Source organism: Fusarium proliferatum, assembly GCF_900067095.1.
Source record: "Fusarium proliferatum ET1 genome assembly, contig: FPRO_scaffold014, whole genome shotgun sequence".
NCBI classification, from domain to species: Eukaryota; Fungi; Ascomycota; class Sordariomycetes; order Hypocreales; family Nectriaceae; genus Fusarium; species Fusarium proliferatum.
In genome coordinates this window covers 205,343-224,483 of record NW_022194803.1, presented here as the reverse complement: position 1 = coordinate 224,483, position 19,141 = coordinate 205,343, and the positions used below count along the sequence as shown (strand labels likewise).

General features: G+C 49.8%; 6 protein-coding genes across 6 annotated transcripts; 5 read left to right on the top strand and 1 right to left on the bottom strand.

Annotated features, from left to right (window-relative positions):
* Positions 1–179: 179 nt before the first annotated feature.
* Positions 180–1,037, top strand: FPRO_04114 (uncharacterized protein; the record flags this gene model as incomplete). The annotated part of the gene is made up of 1 exon (XM_031223761.1): positions 180–1,037. One exon carries the CDS (start codon positions 180–182, stop codon positions 1,035–1,037), a length of 858 nt encoding a protein of 285 aa, XP_031089088.1.
* A 624-nt stretch (positions 1,038–1,661) lies between these two features.
* FPRO_04115 (uncharacterized protein) lies at positions 1,662–2,373 on the top strand (the record flags this gene model as incomplete). Its single annotated transcript, XM_031223760.1, has 2 exons — positions 1,662–1,885; positions 1,932–2,373. 2 exons carry the CDS (start codon positions 1,662–1,664, stop codon positions 2,371–2,373), a joined length of 666 nt encoding a protein of 221 aa, XP_031089087.1.
* A 426-nt stretch (positions 2,374–2,799) lies between these two features.
* FPRO_04116 (uncharacterized protein) lies at positions 2,800–4,415 on the top strand (the record flags this gene model as incomplete). Its single annotated transcript, XM_031223759.1, has 2 exons — positions 2,800–3,770; positions 3,827–4,415. 2 exons carry the CDS (start codon positions 2,800–2,802, stop codon positions 4,413–4,415), a joined length of 1,560 nt encoding a protein of 519 aa, XP_031089086.1.
* A 1,146-nt stretch (positions 4,416–5,561) lies between these two features.
* FPRO_04117 (putative exopolygalacturonase) lies at positions 5,562–7,152 on the top strand (the record flags this gene model as incomplete). The annotated part of the gene is made up of 5 exons (XM_031223757.1): positions 5,562–5,951; positions 6,001–6,091; positions 6,141–6,281; positions 6,330–6,530; positions 6,581–7,152. The coding sequence occupies 5 exons, from the start codon at positions 5,562–5,564 to the stop codon at positions 7,150–7,152; spliced, it is 1,395 nt and encodes a 464-aa protein (XP_031089085.1).
* Positions 7,153–8,289: 1,137 nt separating this feature from the next.
* On the top strand, positions 8,290–12,128 carry FPRO_04118 (putative MSH6-DNA mismatch repair protein; the record flags this gene model as incomplete). The annotated part of the gene is made up of 4 exons (XM_031223756.1): positions 8,290–8,739; positions 8,795–8,957; positions 9,005–11,406; positions 11,454–12,128. 4 exons carry the CDS (start codon positions 8,290–8,292, stop codon positions 12,126–12,128), a joined length of 3,690 nt encoding a protein of 1,229 aa, XP_031089084.1.
* A 450-nt stretch (positions 12,129–12,578) lies between these two features.
* Positions 12,579–18,784, bottom strand: FPRO_04119 (uncharacterized protein; the record flags this gene model as incomplete). The annotated part of the gene is made up of 4 exons (XM_031223755.1): positions 12,579–12,994; positions 13,053–13,605; positions 13,658–18,228; positions 18,283–18,784. 4 exons carry the CDS (start codon positions 18,782–18,784, stop codon positions 12,579–12,581), a joined length of 6,042 nt encoding a protein of 2,013 aa, XP_031089083.1.
* Positions 18,785–19,141: the final 357 nt, after the last annotated feature.

Here is a 19,141-nt window from a genome sequence, read left to right as displayed (position 1 = left end):
CTGTCACTGAGATTCCCGAGTGTACAAAGACCATCTCGTATATCACTACGTCCGAATCAGTCACGATGTAAGTCTGACTTTGGCCCGATCCCCATACCATGCAGACGCTAATGCGAGTCAGTACGGAGATAGGAGAGTGCCCACCGACTCCAAACTGTGCGACCGGCGAGCAAAGCACCATGACGACGACATTGGAACCTGAATCCCATTGGGTGGGATATGCTGCAGGTCCCCAGCAAGGCCCCTCAGAAGCTGAGCCGGACGCTCCTGTCGATAAAGAGACGGAGGAGTACCTTGAGGACTTTTTCAAGAAACGCGATCTTCTCTTGGACTATGAAGCTAAAGATGCTTCGCCCGAGTGCAGCACTGCCTCCTCAGGTCTTGACCTCACATGTTTCTCTGGAGCCTGGCCATCGTTCTGCGCTCACGTCTCAGCTAGTGATAACGAAACACTGATTGAGAATGTTACCGCGAAGGCGCTGGGGTCTAGCCATAAAACAAAGCGACATAGGCACATAATATTGCCGGGAATGGACTCGAGGGTGATTAGACGCGAAAGCAAGTGTGATGGTTACTCGATAGAATTCAGTTGGGAACTAGGTTCCATTGGCGGGTGCGTACAAGATTGTCTTGGGGCCATGCCGAAGCTGGCTCTATCATGTGGCTTGACCGTTTCTCGCGCAGACGGCATCAGTGATATTGGAAGTCTTGTCGTTGGTTGCGGCATTTATAGTTACAGAGTCGTAGGGGACTACCATCATACGACTGCTGATACTACAAGTGGCGTAGCAACAGCTACTGCGACAGCAGAGTCAACTTCTTCGGAAGCAACCACTTATTCTGGCAGCACGACGTTCACCACCGACGAGGCCACTGTCACCAAAGCGGTGACTACTTCAGAAGATGTAACTTCAAGCGCAGAAGTTACCGATGCGATTCCCACAGTTGATCCTAACTACCGACCCCTGGTGCAGCAAGACCCCGAATGTCTCAAGCCAACAGATGGAGACCACGGAGCTATTGATCTAGGTATATAAGATGATTGTGCTGAGGACTTTAGCAGCCAGGAACCAGATGGAGGATGGGAGGCTGGACCGGATATCTAACATTCTTACAAGGAGACGTCTTATAGTGTTGTTTATGAGTATAAGTTGAACTGGGCCTAAGACTGTACTACTGATGGAGATACCTAGGATGTCAGATGGCCACTGGGTTAAGCTGGTGATGTTACTGCTTACTCCCTTATGAGGGGTGCTTTTGAGAAATTTAAGCCTCCATACTAGCCCGAATAAGTACCATACTAATAATGAGCTAGGCAATAACGGCGGCATTAGTGGATCGATCTAAGCAGGGTGTTTGGTCTACTCCTTTAATGGCTATGATGAGTAGATATCCATAATTAGGAGAGGCTTTGTTTTGTTTTAGTCAGAGTCTGTAGGAGCCGATAATCTTTGGAAGAAAAGGGCTGGAAACGATATTGCCTGTATGTTGTCATTCTGTGGCGAGATTTCGGAATGGACGAGGCAGCAAAATAAAACAGGCATCAGCAAAAGCGGTGATTCTCTAGGCAGCTGGCTGGTAACATGTATAAAGGACGCCTAAATCACTCTGACTACCACCGACCACTATACTTCCCTAGGCTCGGCCTTGTCCTCTACATTATGACTGTAACTGAAGTCGGATGCATGGGCGTGAAGCCCAACATAAATATCATGGACCATACCACCCCAGAAGGCAAAATCCTGACTGACGCTTGGAATACTGTAACCAGCAAGCCTGGTGGTCCACAAAGAGTTTACTGGGGCTTAGAGTCAGTTGATCCATCAAAGATCTGGTGCTTTTTCGACTTTGAGTCGGTTGAGCAACATCGACACTTTGCTGAGGAGTAAGTTTTACACATTGATTCGGAGGAAAGAAGCTCACTGGTATAGCTATGGCGCGGATGCAGTCAAAGACATTCCCAAGATCTGCACGTATGGGGAGTTTTCCAAACATATCCAGATAGTTCCCTCCTCAGATGTTCTTGGGTCTCCTCTCACTGAAATCATACTTGCGTATTTTCCCCAAGAAATCTCAGACGGAAAGAAAGAAACTCTCTCATCAAAGATCCAGGAGATTCTCAGACAAGCTTTCCCTGATGATGCTAGAGTAGCTCATGCTTGGGGCGTGGAGAACGACTTTCCCGCAAGAAGTGAAGCCGGAAAGCCCAGATCAGTTGTCATGGGTTTTATTGGACTTTCTCATCCCGAGGCTTGGGAGGATTATCGTCAGACAGATGGTTGGAAAGAGGCGCTCTCGAGTATTGAAGGGCTGGAGGGTTGTACGAATATTTATAATTTTGCGATCAGCTGCCAGCATCTGGAGAGGGTTTGAGGACTGCACACTTGTACGCCATGGAATTCGCACAAAGTGGATAGCATTGATCAGAATATCGAATAGCCATTGTAAATTTTCCATTTCAATTACGAACTTACTATCATTTCGAGAAATAATGCATATTCGGCAAAGCCGTCCTTTGGACTTTCGGTCATCTTCTCTTGATATGTTATAATCAATTTTCCAGCTCTTCCCTTCTGACATATTCAATCTTTAGAGTCACAACTCCATCAGTTCCAGCCAAAGTTCTTTCGAACTGCAGACATCTCTTCTTCTGCCCGTCTTATCTCCGTTCCCGTGTTCCACAACAGCGGATCCAAAATCCACAACTCCACACCCGAAACGCTATAACTTGCGAAAACACCACCCGAATCTTTTGTCACCACCATCAGAACACAGCCCAATCTTCATCTTTACCACGATATGACTGAGAAAGTCACCACTCCAACCGGTATTCTCGACCAAGAACACAATGCTCCGCGCAAACCTTCATTATTTCATCAGAGAAAACCCGATCCTCCAGATCAACACCGCCCGGCATGTTTCTCAAATCTCTCATCAGAACTGGGGTTCATATTTGCGGTCGCGGGTTCGATAATGATTAGCGAGTATTTTTCCTCTGGTTTCAACATCATTTTTTCTTCATTAGCGAATACTTCGCATGAGGCTAGGACGTGGCCGGCTGCTGTCATCAATCTTACTACTGCTGTTTTAATCCTTCCTTTTGCCAGACTCTCTGAGATTCACGGTGGAAGGTTGATCTTTCTGGGTGGTCATGCTTGGTCAATTGTCTGGTCCATCATTGCTGGCTTCAGTCAGAATCCTACTATGCTCATCGCTTGTCGAGCAATGCAGAGTTTAGGGCCTTCAGCTTTCTTGCCGTCTGGTGTCGTTATCATGTCACGCATTTATCGTCCTGGTCCACGAAACACTCTTATTTTCAGCATTCTTGGAGCCTTTTCTTGCATCGGTTTCTACTCTGGAATCTTCTTTGGCGCATTATCCGCTCAGGTCCTTGGCTGGAAATGGTATTTCTTCATTGGTGCATTCTTCTGTACGGGTATTTGCATCGCTGGCCTTTTGACTATTCCAAAGAGCCATGGAGATGTACGGATTGACCTTGAGATGGATTGGCTGGGTACGGTTACCGTTGTACCGGCGTTTGCATTGATGGCGTATGCATTGACTGATGGAGGAAATGCGCCCCAGGGCTATGTAGCCTTGATCTTGGGTATCATCGGTCTTGCGCTGTTTGTTCACATTGAGGGATGGAGGGTCAGTCAACCACTTGTGCCAGCAGAGGTTTTCAAGACGAAATACATGAGTCGATTGGTCGTTGCACTCTTCGTGCCCTACGGATCCTTCAGTCTGATTCTTTTCTACGCTAGCTTCTAGTAAGTCCTGGTCCATCCACCAGATACCAATCTCAACTAACATGCATGCTTCTTAGCATCGAATCAGTCCTGTATACTGGACCTTCACTTACCACCTCTTGGTTCATTCCTCTCGCAGCTGGAGGTTTCATTCTTGCTCTCGTCAGCAGCTTTGTTCTTCGTATCCTCAACGGACGACGACTCCTTATAATTCTCTGCCTTGGTCTCCTTGGCTCATCGATTCTATTTTCAGTCATTCCCGACACCGGAATGTCAAACACATTCCTCTCCTGGGCATTCATCTTCCCCGCCATGATCCTCGCGATAGTTGGATTAGACATCACCTTCAATATCACCAACTTCATCATCACAACATCCCTACCTAATCATCTTCAGGCAGTGGGAAGTTTGATGATCACCAGCCTACTCTACCTAGGCATGGCATTTTGGCTGGGTGTTGTTGAGATGGCAACATCGGCACAAAAGGAGATCAAGGGTGCCGAAAATCTTAATGCAACACGTCAATGTCAGATTGGATTCTGGATTGGTAATGGACTAGCGTTGGTTCTCGTCACGGTGAAAATGCAGTCGGCTGAGGCTGATTTGACGGCTGATGAGAAAGCACAGAGAGACTGGGAGAGGGATGTTGGGCAAAACATGGAGTAATGCGCCTGGATTTTGGCTTCTGGGTATTTGTGACTGAATCTGGAGCTACAAAAGTTGCTTCATAGATGTTTAGCGGATCAGAATACACTACATTAATAGCTGTAGAGATTATCGATTTTTGATCGCATTCCCCTGACGAGATAGTGAAGCCAAGGACTTGTATGTCTTGCGAGTACAGAGCAGAGCTGGAGACTTGGATCTAGTCCTCTTTGCTTGACTATCACAGACTTTAGAGATGCATCGTTCACTATCAGTTCTTCTGGCCATAGAAGCGCGGGTACAATTTCGATGTCTCTGTTTTCGTGGCACCATGAACGTAAGAAGAATGAGTCCTCCGAGGCTGACTTGACTAATATGAATACATCCAAGCGTTTGTCGGTCCATCTTGCGCCGCACCAGTACATGATGAAATTAAGTCTATCGTCAGTCAAACTCTAGACCAGTCTTCCGCAGTCTCGCATGATGTCCGTCCGTAGATAAGTAGGTCCTACCAGGGTTACATCTAAAGTTCTTTATCCTTAAGTTTAATTACAACTCTGAAACCCACGCACGACAGGGTCAGGCCCAGCCGCACGCGCATCCAGACCGCCCAACACCCTAAGATCACGAACCCTTCACCAAAACCCAGATCCTTGAATTTAACAGTAAAAGAAAATGACACCGCTTCTCAAACAGTCGATCCGGGTCGCGTTGCCCCCCTCGAATTTTAACGTTGGGGTTTGCGGGGGAATTACCTTCGTCCCCAGCGTCGATGGGGGCGGGGTGATCTACCGCTAAGAATGGGGAAATACAGCTCCACGGGAACTCTGAGCCGCGGATAATTTACAGTCCACGAATGAGGAGCCGTCTGCTGGGAACAAGCTTATTCAGAGGGCCAGAGCAGAGGACGATTTGTTAGCGAAAACAACACTTCCAATCTGGGGTTTGTTAACTTTTTTGACATGAGACGAGGGCCATTAAACTAAGGTAGCTAGCTACTATGCAGTTTAGACCCGCTTGAGATGCTGGGGCCTGGGGGTCATGTAATCGGGAGTACCTCCGAAATGATCCTCCAGTCTCTGTATATAAAACCTCTAAACATCCCTATGTTTCCTTTCTTCTGATCCTCAAGCAAACTCATCTTCTCCACCGTCAATTCTTCTCACAATGAAGGTCTCGAGCTTCTTCTCAACCCTCTCCCTCTTCGCTGGCGTTCTCGCCGAGGCCATTGACCTCCCTGCTGGTGTTCCTCGCAGCATTGAAGAGTTCCGCGCCAAGCATCCCTATGAACTTCCCGTCAAGAGAAGTCATCGCAAGGTCTACACTATCAGACATAGCAAGAACGACCACGATGACGTCTCTTCGGAGTTCTACAAGGGCTTGAAGAAGGCGAACAAGGGAGGTACTCTGTACCTCCCTAAGGGTCAGACTTTTGTCATTGGAAAGCCCCTTGATCTCACCTTTTTGAATGATATTCATGTTCATCTTGAGGGTGAGATTAAGTTTACCAATGATACTGAGTATTGGCAGAAGAATGCTTATAAGCATCCTTTCCAGGTATGTCATTGAAATTTCGAGATGAATGGGTTGAGACTAATGGTTATAGAACTCGATCATGTTCTGGAAGTGGGGTGGCAAGAACATCAAGCTCTACGGAAAGGGTGTTTTGAACGGTAACGGTCAGCGATGGTGGAACGGTATGTTTCTTACTCCACAGTTTTTAGACTTTATACTAATATTACGCAGAGTTTGCCGGAAAGGAGATTCTCGACACTACCAACGCCTATCTCCGACCTATCCTGTTCTATGCTCAGAACGCCACCAACCTGGACATCCAGGGAGTTCACTTCAAGGACTCTCCCTGCTGGACCAACTTTGTCGTCACCTGTAAGGAACCCAACCAAGTCCTGATGATCGTGTACTGATTCCTTGCAGCCAAGGACATCTCCTTCAAGGACGTCATCTGCACTGCTCGCTCCACCAACGCCACTGCTCTTCCCAAGAACACTGACTTCTTTGACTCCCTGAACGTCGAGAACCTCAACGTCGAGCGTGCCTGGGTTGACATTGGTGATGATTGCTTCTCCCCCAAGAGCAACGCCACCAACGTCCATGTCGACACCATGTACTGCAACGGTAAGCTCACTTCACTTCTCGCGTCACAAAGCCTTGACTAATGAAATCAGGCACCCACGGTCAGTCTATCGGTTCTCTTGGCCAGTACAAGGGCGAGATGTCCTTCGTCAAGGATGTCGTCATCGAGAACGTCTGGATGCTCAACGGCCAGCACGGCGCCCGTCTCAAGACCTGGGCCGGCCCTGACATCGGCTACGGCTTCATCGACAACGTGACCTTCCGCAACTTCTGGGGCGGCAACAACGAGTACACCGCCTTCATCGACTCGTGCTACTTCAACATCAACGCTACTACCTGCGCCCAGTACCCCTCTCGCATGAACATCACCAACGTTCTCTTCGACAACTTCACCGGCTACAGCTCCGGCAAGTACGGTAACGCTGTTGCCAGATTGACTTGCTCGACTAGCAAGGATGCTGTCTGTGAGAACATCAAGTTCAAGGACTTTAATATCAAGACTCCTTGTGGTGGAGACCCTGTGTTCTTGTGTGATGGTGTTAAGGATATTGGTGTGGACTGTGTCAGTGCTACTAGTGCCGCGGGTAAGGCTGCTTTGGCGAACAAGTGTGTTGCGCCTCAGGCTTCTGTGAGCCCTTTCAAGGTTAGAAAGTTCAACGGTTAAGAAATGAGTGGTTTGAGGTAATTAGTGCTGTATGATAAATAGGATATTGAAGTGGCTTTGGCCTTTGACTTTGACTTTGAAACAGTGCCTGGTACTTGATTGTGCTATCTGATGAAATTATGTAGGTTAGTGCAAGTAACTGATGATAACTCCATTCATTCTGTGAAATAAGCCCTAAGAGAGCTAGAGATGTTTCAATCATAAGAAAGAAAGAATCGGCCATTAATATAGTTAAGGTGGTTGCTAGGACGTGTTTGAGGGTTGTGGTGACTATGATTGATCCGGATGTATACCTTGAGCGAGTCAATCTTAGCAACCGATCTACGATATTACCGAACTAGGAGGCACATTAATTGTCAGATTGTTCTGTAGTATGGATTGATATAGCGTCGATTTTGTGATCCGGTAAAAAAAATCAAATATCGTTTGGCATATCACCATGTTGAAGACAGATACTCACGCAGCGAAAATGTGCCAATGGACAATCTTAGTTCCTCAAATATTATAAAGCAAGAATCGATGTGCGTGAGCAATAATGAAGCACTGCTAACATTATCAGCTTACAGTCGCTCAGTAAAGGGCGTAAAATCAGAGTACGAGGAAGCCTTTCACTTTATTGAACAGTCTTTGACTCGGCGGTGTCTGTGGTTCACGACGTGACAAGATGTGCAGATGATCTAGGGTAAGTTAGCAGTTCTTGCATCTGATCACGACGAGAATGCTGATTGGGTTGCGATAAGAACTGCCGGCAAGTGGGGCGTCTCAACGCTCCCCGCGTACCAAACGTGTTTGCCCAGTGCGAAATACTCGGTTGCTGGGCTGTCACTTTCCAATTAACGCGTGAGGACGCGTGCACCCTGTAAATTACTAACTTGACGCGACTACCAGCTCAATCTAAGAAAGACATGACTCTCCCAATCTGAAGCTCCCATCCACCATCCTCAACTTCTATCAATCACCTACCCATTCTTTTTCGTCCAGACTTTTGTTTATTTGTCAATTGTTACTGATTGTTTGCCCAACGACACATACTCGTCATAGAATACTGTCCACCGTCTCTTTTGACCTGATTCACGCCTGTCGGGTGCCCTGCCTAGCACATTTAATCGCTGCGCACTGCTGAGGCCATTCACCATCATGACGAGCCAGCGATCAACTGCGGCCCGAACGCCTGCTAAAGCGACCAAACCAGCTGCCACTACTTCTTCAGCCAAGCAGCGTTCAATCGTTTCCTTCTTCCAAAAAGCGCCCCCCTCCTCCCCCGCCGCTCCCGCATCATCTCCGCTTGCAAAAGCCTCTGCCACGACCAAGCAATCCTCGTGCTTGAAAGAAACAACGAAGGCAAATTCTTTGCCAAAGACAACTCCGCTCTCCAAGTCTAAGCCCAAGCCAACTGTCGCCATCAAGCAAACAACCCCCGTGCCTGATAGTGATGCTCTTGAGCCCCCGAGCTCCCAGGAGAATCTCGATTCAACCATGAAGGTAAAAAATGCCCAAGAATGCGCAGCGACACGAGCTGACACGGAGCGACAGAAGCCCTCCAATAAAATGGATCACGACGCTCTCCCCAGCAGTCCGACTCGAAAGGTGAGAAACTCGCAATGCAAAATACTATCCAGATCAGCCACTGATGCTCCCGAAGGTCAAAAAGGTCGTTAGTTACGCCGAATCCTCAGAGGAAGACGAGCCCTTCCAATTTGGCGGGCCCGCAAGTTCGCGTCGAAGAACTAGAGTACGACAGGTTGTTAGGGATGAGGACGATTACGAAGAACAAGAGGAGGAAGAGGCAGAAGAAAACGATAGTGGTATGTCTCGCTGTGTCTGATTCACTGCTCAACTCTAACGATTGCAGACACTATGGATGACTTTATCGCATCAGAATCAGACGACGATACCTCTCGTTCCAAGAAGCGAAAGCGACCCTCAAAGCCCGCTGCTCCCCGAAAACGGTCCAATAAGTCATCGCCCATCCCCGAACCCGAAATAGATATCAAGGATAGCATTCTTGAAGAGGATGAGCTGATGGATGATGTGGGAGGCGCTACGGCCTCACAATGGAGCTATGATGCTGCCTCTACCGATAAGCAACCGGTCGTCAAGCCCGCTGAAAGAGTGGCCATAAGGGATCCCAAGTATAAGGAGAAGGCATACACCAAAGACCCCGATCAAAGGTACCCTTGGCTTGCCAATATTATGGATAAAGACAAGAGAAAGCCCGACCATCCCGAGTACGACAAGCGAACAATTTACATTCCCCCTGCTGCTTGGCACAAGTTCTCTCCTTTCGAGACCCAATACTGGAAGATCAAGCAAAATCTTTGGGACACGATTGTCTTCTTCAAGAAGGGCAAGTTTTACGAATTATACGAGAACGATGCTACCGTGGGTCATCAGGAGTTCGACTTCAAGATGACAGACCGGGTCAACATGCGCATGGTCGGAGTGCCTGAAAGTTCGCTTGATCACTGGGTGAACCAGTTTATCGCCAAGCAATACAAGGTTGCTCGTGTTGATCAGATGGAGACAAACTTGGGTAAGGAGATGCGCGAGCGACAGGATAAGAGCAAGAAGGCCGACAAGGTTATCACCCGTGAGCTTGCTTGCATCCTTACAGCCGGAACACTTGTCGACGGTAGCATGTTGCAAGATGACATGGCCTCCTACTGTGTCGCTATCAAGGAATCTGTCGTTGACGATCTCCCTGCTTTTGGTATCGCCTTTGCCGATACTGCCACTGGACGCTTCTACCTTTCCACCTTTGTGGACGATGTGGATTTGACCAAGTTTGAGACCCTCATCGCTCAAACCGGCCCACGAGAACTACTTCTTGAGAAGTCCCGCTTGTCTACCAAGGCACTGCGTATCCTCAAGAATAATACTAGCCCAACCACCATCTGGACGCACCTCAAGCCAGGCGAAGAGTTCTGGGAGGCGGATAAGACCCGCCGCGAACTCGACTGCGGAGGCTACTTCAAGGCAGAAGATGCTGACGAGGAGGTTTGGCCCGAGATTCTCCAGTCACTACGGGATGATGATTTGGCCATGTCGGCAACTGGTGCCTTGATCTCATACTTGCGCTTCCTCAAGCTTGAGAGACCTTTGCTGTCGCAAGGCAATTTCGAGCTCTACAACCCCATTCAGAAGAATGGAACGTTGATCCTGGATGGGCAAACGCTCATCAACCTTGAAGTCTTCTCCAACTCGGTCAATGGCGGTTCCGAGGGTACGTTGTTCAGCTTACTTAACAAGTGCGTCACGCCCTTTGGAAAACGTCTCTTCCGATCATGGGTCGCGCACCCGCTTTGCAACATTGATCGCATCAATGAACGTCTCGATGCTGTCGAGATGCTCAATGCCGATCAGACAGTTCGCGAACAATTCGCCTCACAGCTCGTCAAGATGCCCGACCTGGAGCGACTCATCTCCCGAATCCACGCTGGGGCGTGCAAACCCGAGGACTTTGTCAAAGTCCTGGAAGGCTTTGAGCAGATAGAGTACACCATGAGCCTACTGGGATCTTACAAGGGTGGCAATGGCCTCGTCGACCGCTTGATTTCGTCGATGCCAAACCTCGATGAGCCTTTGAGCTATTGGAGATCAGCATTTGATCGTAGCAAGGCGCGCGACGAGAAGCTACTCATTCCCGAGCGTGGTATCGAAGAGGATTTCGACGAGAGTTCCGATCGTATCGAGGAGATAAAGCAGCAACTCGAGGATCTCTTGGCCGAGAAGAAGAAGGAGTTTAAGTGCAAGCTCCTGAAGTTTACAGACGTCGGCAAGGAGATCTATCAGTTGGAGGCTCCCAAGAGTGTCAAGGTCCCCTCGACTTTCCGTCAAATGTCAGCGACAAAGGACGTCAAGCGATGGTATTTCCCTGAACTATCGCAACTTGTGCGAGAGCTTCAAGAAGCGGAAGAGACACATTCGCAGCTCGTACGTGAAGTTGCGTCGCGATTCTTCCAGAAGTTCGACGTTGACTATGAGACCTGGCTGCAAGCCATTAAAATTATCTCTCAGCTGGATTGTCTTGTCAGCTTAGCCAAGGCATCCGCCTCACTCGGCCAGCCAAGTTGCCGTCCCGAGTTCGTGGACGAGGAGCGAAGCACTGTTGACTTCCAAGAACTGCGACATCCTTGTATGATGAACACAGTTGACGACTTCATTCCCAACGATATCAAGCTTGGTGGCGACCAGGCCAAGATCAACTTGTTGACTGGAGCCAACGCTGCCGGCAAATCCACCGTCCTTCGCATGGTAAGTTCTATCCTCTCCCTATCATTTCCCGATGCTAACAACTACAGTCTTGTGTCGCCGTCATCATGGCCCAGATCGGATGCTACGTCCCTGCCACTTTCGCACGCCTCACACCCGTCGATCGCATCATGTCTCGTCTCGGTGCCAACGACAACATCTTCGCCGCTCAATCTACCTTCTTTGTTGAGCTGTCCGAGACCAAGAAGATTCTCTCCGAAGCCACACCTCGATCCCTGGTCATTCTGGATGAGCTCGGTCGTGGAACAAGCTCTTACGATGGTGTCGCTGTCGCCCAAGCTGTTCTTCACCACGTCGCTACTCACATCGGCTGCGTCGGCTACTTCGCTACTCACTACCACTCTCTCGCGACAGAATTTGAGAACCATCCCGAGATCCGAGCACGAAGAATGCAGATCCACGTTGATGACGATGAGCGTCGCGTCACCTTCTTATACAAGCTGGAGGATGGTGTCGCCGAGGGTAGCTTCGGTATGCACTGCGCCGCCATGTGCGGTATCTCATCACGCGTCATCGACCGCGCGGAAGTCGCTGCCAAAGAATGGGAACACACCAGCCGTCTCAAGGATAGTCTTGAGAAGGCAAAGACAGGATGTTACATCCCGTTGGGTATTCTTAGCGACATCGGTGCACTGCTTGGCGATAAAGGCGAGATGGGAGACGCCGGAGTGGATGTTCTTCTCAATGCCATCGAGGCATTATAATTTGACAAAACTAAGACTTGGAACAAAGGAGGAACGGATAGGTTTCTAGAGGAATTGGTGATATCTTGCAAGGCGTGTATGGCGTCGACTTTCACATGTATTCGGACTGACAACCTCTGATAGAGTTGTCACAAGGGGATAAATAGGCGTTTGCAATGGAGTTCTATTTAGACAGACATGCGAGATCAATGTGCTTTGGCGTGTTACAGACAGTATAATGAGAGGCAATTGCGATAGCGACAAAGAGATCTAGATACATAGCAAAAGATACAAAATTCCGATTAACCATTGTCCATCCAGCCCAGCGAGCAAACGTAATACACATGACTCCAATATTCAACCTTGACCAAACAAGAATACTCAATCTATCATTCAACATATAAATTACCCATCATGTCTCACCCAACAGAACGAAGCCAGTCCCACTCGAATAGTATCCTGTCAAACGAATCACCTATCGGGATCACTGCTATCATAGTCAGGCTCTGGAGCCGGAGTCGTAGTCTTTGAACGAGTCGCTTTTTTAGGAGCAGGTTTGGCGGCAGGTTTGGCGGCAGGCTTTGGGGCAGGCTCTGGAGCCGGAGTCGCAGTCTTTGAGCGAGTCGCCTTTTTAGGTGCAGGTTTCGTGGCAGACTTCGATGCGGGCTTCTGTGCAGGCTTTGGTGCACTTTTCGGGGCAGCTTTCGGAGCCTTCGGCGTAGGTGTCGCAGCCGCAACTGAAGTAGCCCTCGAAACAGCCGCCGAAACAGCCGCCGAAACAGCCGTCGAAGGAGCTGTAGAAGCGATACCGGCTCTCTGCATACGTATTCGACTCGAGGCACGCGAAGGCTGCGTGCTCGGCTTCCTCCCACGTCTGGGAATGGCCCCTATTATTAGGTCAGCCCCGTTCACAACAAGAGCAGTAGAGATGAGGATGGGACTTACCAATCTTGGGCTTTTTCGTGGCAGGTTGTTCCTCAGTCTCCTCCTCAATCGAAGTAATCGCACTCTCAGGCCTCTTCAAAGCCGGCGTAGCATCAATAGTGAGATTACCAATATTCTCCGGCACAGTGGCAGACATCGACCCATCAGTGTCAGGTTCGCTCTGATACTCATACAAGGAATCAGGGACTTCTATTCCGGTGTACAACTTGCGTCGCTTTCGTCCGTCCGAGGTGTCATCCCATGGCAGACCCGGCGCTTCCCACGATCCAGGGAAGGGAGGGTCCCCTTCGTAGGGAGGCCAGGGAATGTCCCACCATTCATCGTTGTCTGGGTTGTTGGGGTCGGAGCGCCAGACTGATGCGAAGTGGTCGCTTGACTTGGTGGGATATACTGTGCGTGCGTATGTTGGGTAGCGACGGAGGAATGATATCTTGATCTCGCCGAGCGCCTTGGGTATGTCAGAGTATTTGATCCAGCCACTACGGTTGGGGAGACCTTCAATTGAACCTGGGGCGTTGCGGATACGACAGCAGCGCTTCTTATCAGTATGAGCCTATTTTTCGTTAGTATGCAAGTCAGAACGAGAGGTATGGATGAATACAAACCTCAACTTCTCCATCGCGACCGATTGGCGAGTGGTTGGGACTCTTGCTTCGCTTCTTAGGCACCTTCCGCAGGCACTTGGAGCAGTGCATGTCGTCGTCGGGATCAAAGTTAGGATCTTCAGGACCGAGCTTCTTCACCCAGTCGGGAGACTTCGCTCGACGACGGAAGGGCTTTCCTCCTTTCTCGTTTGGTTCCTCGTCGTAGTCGTTCGTCTCATACCCATCATCTTCATACTGGCTATCCTTCTCTCCAGTACGGCGAGTCTTCTTGGTCTTCTTACTCCGGGCTCGTCCTCGGGCGACACTGCTCTGAGCCTCGCTGCCTTGTGCTTCAGTGGAGGAAACCGTGGTCTCGGGCGGTTCTTCCTGAGCCTTGGTATGTTGTCGCCGACCACGAGAAACTGTAGAAGGGGCTTCGCTGTGGCTCTCAGCCGCCGATTCAATCTCCTGTGTTACAGCCTTGCGTTTCCCAAGCGCTTTCTTCGAAGGGGGTTTACTGGAGGCAGGTTTGGGGGCAGGCTTCTTGGGGGCAGACTTTTTGGTCACCACCACGGCGCCAGTTGACTCGCTGGACTCATCCACAACCTCATCCTCTGAAAAGACCTCAGTGACCCGTGGAGTCGGGCTTGGAAATTTTCTCTTCGAGGCATTCCGGGCAGACTGACTTCGAGCTTGTGAACGACTAGAAGTATGTCGCTTGCCAGAACTGTCATGGTCACTGTCACTGTCACTGACATGATTGCTCTCATTCTCGCCATCGACTTCGACATCAACACCGACTTCGACATCAACATCAACACCGACATGGACATCGCTCATGTCTCCGTCCTCGTCCTCGTCCTCGTCCTCGCCATCTGAGTCACTTTGTCGATTTGTATGATATTCCTTAATATGACGCTCATACTCCTCGATAGGCATACCCTCGATGACCGTACCGCACTTCCCAAAGTATCTACACTTCTCAACGGGAGGACGCTGTGAGGCCTTTTGCTCTTCAAGATAGGCCTTGGCTCTATCGGCCCTTCTCTGTTGGAGCCTCGCCCTGACTTCCGTTTCAGCCTTCTTTCTGGCCTCCTCTTGATCTCTTGCTTCCCTCTCTTCCGCCGGCGTTGGCCTGATCATCCTAATCGTTTCGACTTCCCCCCTCAGCGGGCTCCCGACGTTTTGGGAATAGACCATCTCCGGACGTTGCAAAACTGGCTGCAGATGTTCCCAGAGTTCATAGACGTGGCAGTCCAAGTGTTTCCTACATTCTGTTGGACTGCGTTGGCTTCTTATTTCATTGCCTTTCTCATCTGTGCCCTCGACTTCGAAGAAAGGAAGCTCGCAGAATGGACACATCGTAACCTCATTACGCCAATGGCCTCTCGTGATGTGGTCATATAGACCCCAAGCACCGAGCCCGCTAACATCGGATTTGCAGCCTCGGACGCCACAAAACTTTGGAGGATCAACGACAATCACTGGTCCAGTCATGTCATACCAGGCAAGAGGGTTTTCGAGAGTTCGCGGAGGTCCAGAAAGTTTATATCTATCCATCGATTGCCGTGACTTTCTCGCTCGTTCAAGCTCCCTCTGAACAGGGCCAGACTGGCAGATACTTTCTACTATCGGTGCACCTACCAGTAGTCTCTTGGGCGCCCTACCGTCAGAGGGGAGGTTTGGTGGCCTTGGACGAGACGAGCTCATAAGCTGCTCATAATGGCGTTGCCCCTTAGGGTCCGGCGCTGTACCAGGTGCCATATGAGCCACAGGAGCTGGGTTGCGAGGGGGGGCTGAACGAAGTGTAGTGAAAGGGCTGTCAACTTGTCCCAGAGAGAACGGTTGGGAAGATTGTGGTTGAAATGCCGACGGGGGATAGCGTGCAGGTTGCTGAGGGGGCTTCGATGGGCGAGGTACTACAGGCGTCGACCTAGGGACAGGCCCATCCACGATACCCAAGACATTCTTCAGGTCCTTGGTATGCCTCTCCCGCATATGCTTATTCCTCTGAGCCTTATCCCACCATTCAAACATTGGCTCTTCGCACCAAGGACACATTCGCGACTTATGAGCTTCCTGAGTATGTTTCTTCCTGGCCTCATGATCATCGACCCGGCAGGTGAAGTCGCAGTCCTCAAAGAGGCACTGCATGGTGCGCTTAAGAAGCAGGTTACGGGTGTCCCAGTACTTGCGCTGAAGCTCAGCTTGCTCGGTGGGTGTGAGGAAGGCTTTGAGGATCATCGGGACATTACCAGAATCGTCGGTGCGAAGCATCTGCTCTGCAGGCGCTCCAGTCACAGGGATGCCAATTACAGCTGGCGCAGACACAGCTCTGGGGTCACCAAAGATGCTGGGTTGAGTGGACCATGTGCGTTCTCGGGCGACTCGTGGTGAGTTCTCATTCAAATCCCATAGTGGCTGGCGGGGGGGACCAGGACGGGAGGCAGCGGCGTGTTCATTCCCATCACCACCTTCGCTATTATCGCCATCGTCGTAATTCCCCACATCATCATCCTCTCTGCTTGATTCATCACTGCTGTCACTACTAGAGACTGATATCCGGTCCCTTTGATTAGGGGCATCTCCAGACACTGAAACATCTCTAGAGGGCGAGTCATTTCCTGAATAATCGTAAATATCCGTATCTGGGTCTGAAATTTCTGATGTGGAAGCCCGGTGACGGTCTCCGGAGTAAGGTTCGTCGGCCCAGTCAGGTCGACTGGTTGCCAGGACCCCGACATCATACTCCTTCTCCTCCTCAGCTTCAAATTCATCATAAACGGTGGGGGCCTGAGGTAGTGTAGGGCTAACAAACGCCTTATTTCTGAAAGACGAGAGTGGTTTATCAGTCTCCTTTTCATCCTCAGAACTCGGTGATCCGAGACTTGTCGGCGCTGAGGGGTAATTGGCAACAGGGTCGACTATTTGATCTTCGAGGTCCTTGATTTCAAGAGTATCACCGCCGAGCCGAGGGCGGGAGACATGGAATTCGGGGTTAAGCTCACGAATGCCCCAGATATTATTCTCCGATATGCATTCAACCCAGTCGACATCTGATTTGCTGACAAACTCAACTGTTATAACAGGGGATGTAATGGACTCTCTCACACGATACCATTCATCATCGGATGAGCCAGGCCGGATCAGATACGATGGTGTATCTCGATTTTTGCGGCTGTTGGCACAAAGAGTCTCCTTGAGTAACATGAGGTCCTGGCCCATACCTCTCACGTACTTGGTCTTAGATACCAGCTGATCTATAGCGGCAAAGAGCTGTCGTACTGTGGATGTCAGAGGTGGCAACTCGACCGAGATCTCTTGTCCATTGTGCCAAGCAGGAAACAGACGACAGTGCCCAGGGCGGAAATGGGGGTGAATGGTCAAAAACCAAGCAGACAGAGACTGGATCTTTTGGCCAACAACGCGTCCGACGGGATCATCTTTCCCATCAGCATTACCCCGTTTCGGGACAACCTCCAAGCCCTTGATGCCCTGCCCATAGCTATTTGTTGGGCCACCTTCAAGGACATACATTGTCTCAAGCTTTCTGCTCGACTCTTTGTCAAAAGTCTCGGTAGAAATCTCACAGATCGGTTGGAAGACGTTGTTATAGTCATCGCCAGAATTACTCTTATCTACCAACAAGTGCGGATTGGGGCTTGGGTAATAGTTTGGAAAAATAAGAGGCGACACATTGGGGTCGAGCCAGGTGCAGTCAATCATCCAGCAAGCGCCGGGGTTGTTCAACGGATGAAGAAGCTCCAAAGCTGATTGCGGCAGACCCATGGCACCGTAAACGATGGGTACGGTCAATGAAGCGCCCGGCTTGTTTCTGTCGTAGAGACGGAACAAGGCATGGTTGTACTCGGAGCATCCCCCTTCTTTGTTGCCCATAGGTCGACCAAAGAGGATATCAGTGGCGGCCCTGAAGTGAGCATTGTACTGTTGAGATGCATAGTTGCTAGCAACGAAGCGTGGGATATTGACCTTGGGAAATGGGATATAAGCATAACTTATAGCTTCCTCCTCGGGTCCGTTGATGAAAGTCCCAAGAGAGCGCCCAATCCTGACGGTATCTGTCTCCAGTTGCTGTTTAGAAGGTTCCCAATGCTCGAATGCGTCCTCCGATTCCTTCCGGATATGGTCAACAAAAAGAGTACAGCAATTCCGGTGTCCCTTGGCTTTCCCGCCGTCGGCAAAATGTCCTTCTAGGAAGAGCATTGCTTTGCTACCAGATGATAAGGGTAACTTGTCGCGAAAGGTTTTTCGGTTGCCGGTCTTCTTATCAATAAGATGCAGGTCGAATATGTACTGCTTCTCCCTAATATCGCTAGGGTGATTATACAACAGTTGTCGTAAGACGAGTGCAAACGATCGCCACTTACGAGGACAAAAGGGCAGGCGCCCATACGGGCCATAAAGATAAGTCCATCCTTCTTCAGGGTCTGCTGGAGTCTCAGTTGAGGGGACGTAGTCACACACAACGTTATCATCGCATTGAAGTGAGCTGAGTCCTTCACCTCCACGAAGACTCAAAATCGGATCGCTTGTCTTTGGGATCGGGACGGGCCAACTGAAGGCTTCCTTGGCTTGAACTTGTTAGTCGTGTACGGGAGGCTTTGAATGTGCTTGTAACAACTTACCTCTCAGGCAATCCTTTCCCCAGTTGCGACGATCGTGAGCTGTAAGAAAATGCAGTGGTGGTTTGATGTTGTACATCGGAACTTCCTCCACCATACCAACAGCCATAGAGAGCTCCTTGATAATGTCCTCCATCGGAGCAATTGGCAAACCAAAGTACATCATCGTGAGCTTTGTGGCCAAAGAGTCCTCGAAGCCCTTGAAGCGACCATTGAGAAGAGCCTCGTAGCGCTTCGTATTGGCAGCTTGCAATTCCTTCACATCTGCGCGATCAGATGGCATCAACAGGCGACTCTCGTGGTATGTGAAGTTTTCTCGAACGATTTCTTTGATGGGAGTATCCGACTTCAGTCTCTCAGTGAAGAACTTGTGCTTCTTCACCCAATGTGAATCGCTTGGACCGACTAGAAGGTCGAGGCGTGCCGCGGTAATGTCAGAAGATACGTGATCCAGGGAGGACTCATCTTGACTCGCAGATGAGATAACACCGGCCATTTCCTCCATTTTCGTGAACAGCCATACACTACCACAAGATGAGGTGATCGTCAAAGGCGGACTGCGAGGTTTACGCTCAATGTGTATAATGAAAGGCCAAGTAAAGATACAGAGATAAAGGGTATCAACAAATGAGTGTATGTGAGAATATTCTGGGAACTCAGTTGGTGTGGAAAGAACAAGGAAAAGAGCATAAAGAGAAAGAGATCATACCGGTCAAAAATTCTGGAGGGTGGCAGAGGGTGTTAAATCGCACACCTGGTGCAAGACCCTTTGAGGAGAACCTCGCCCTGTGGTCGTAATGGCCTGAGTGCAATGCTATTGTTCTTAGACTAGCACCTCGCACGTACCAGAAGTGGTTTGCCG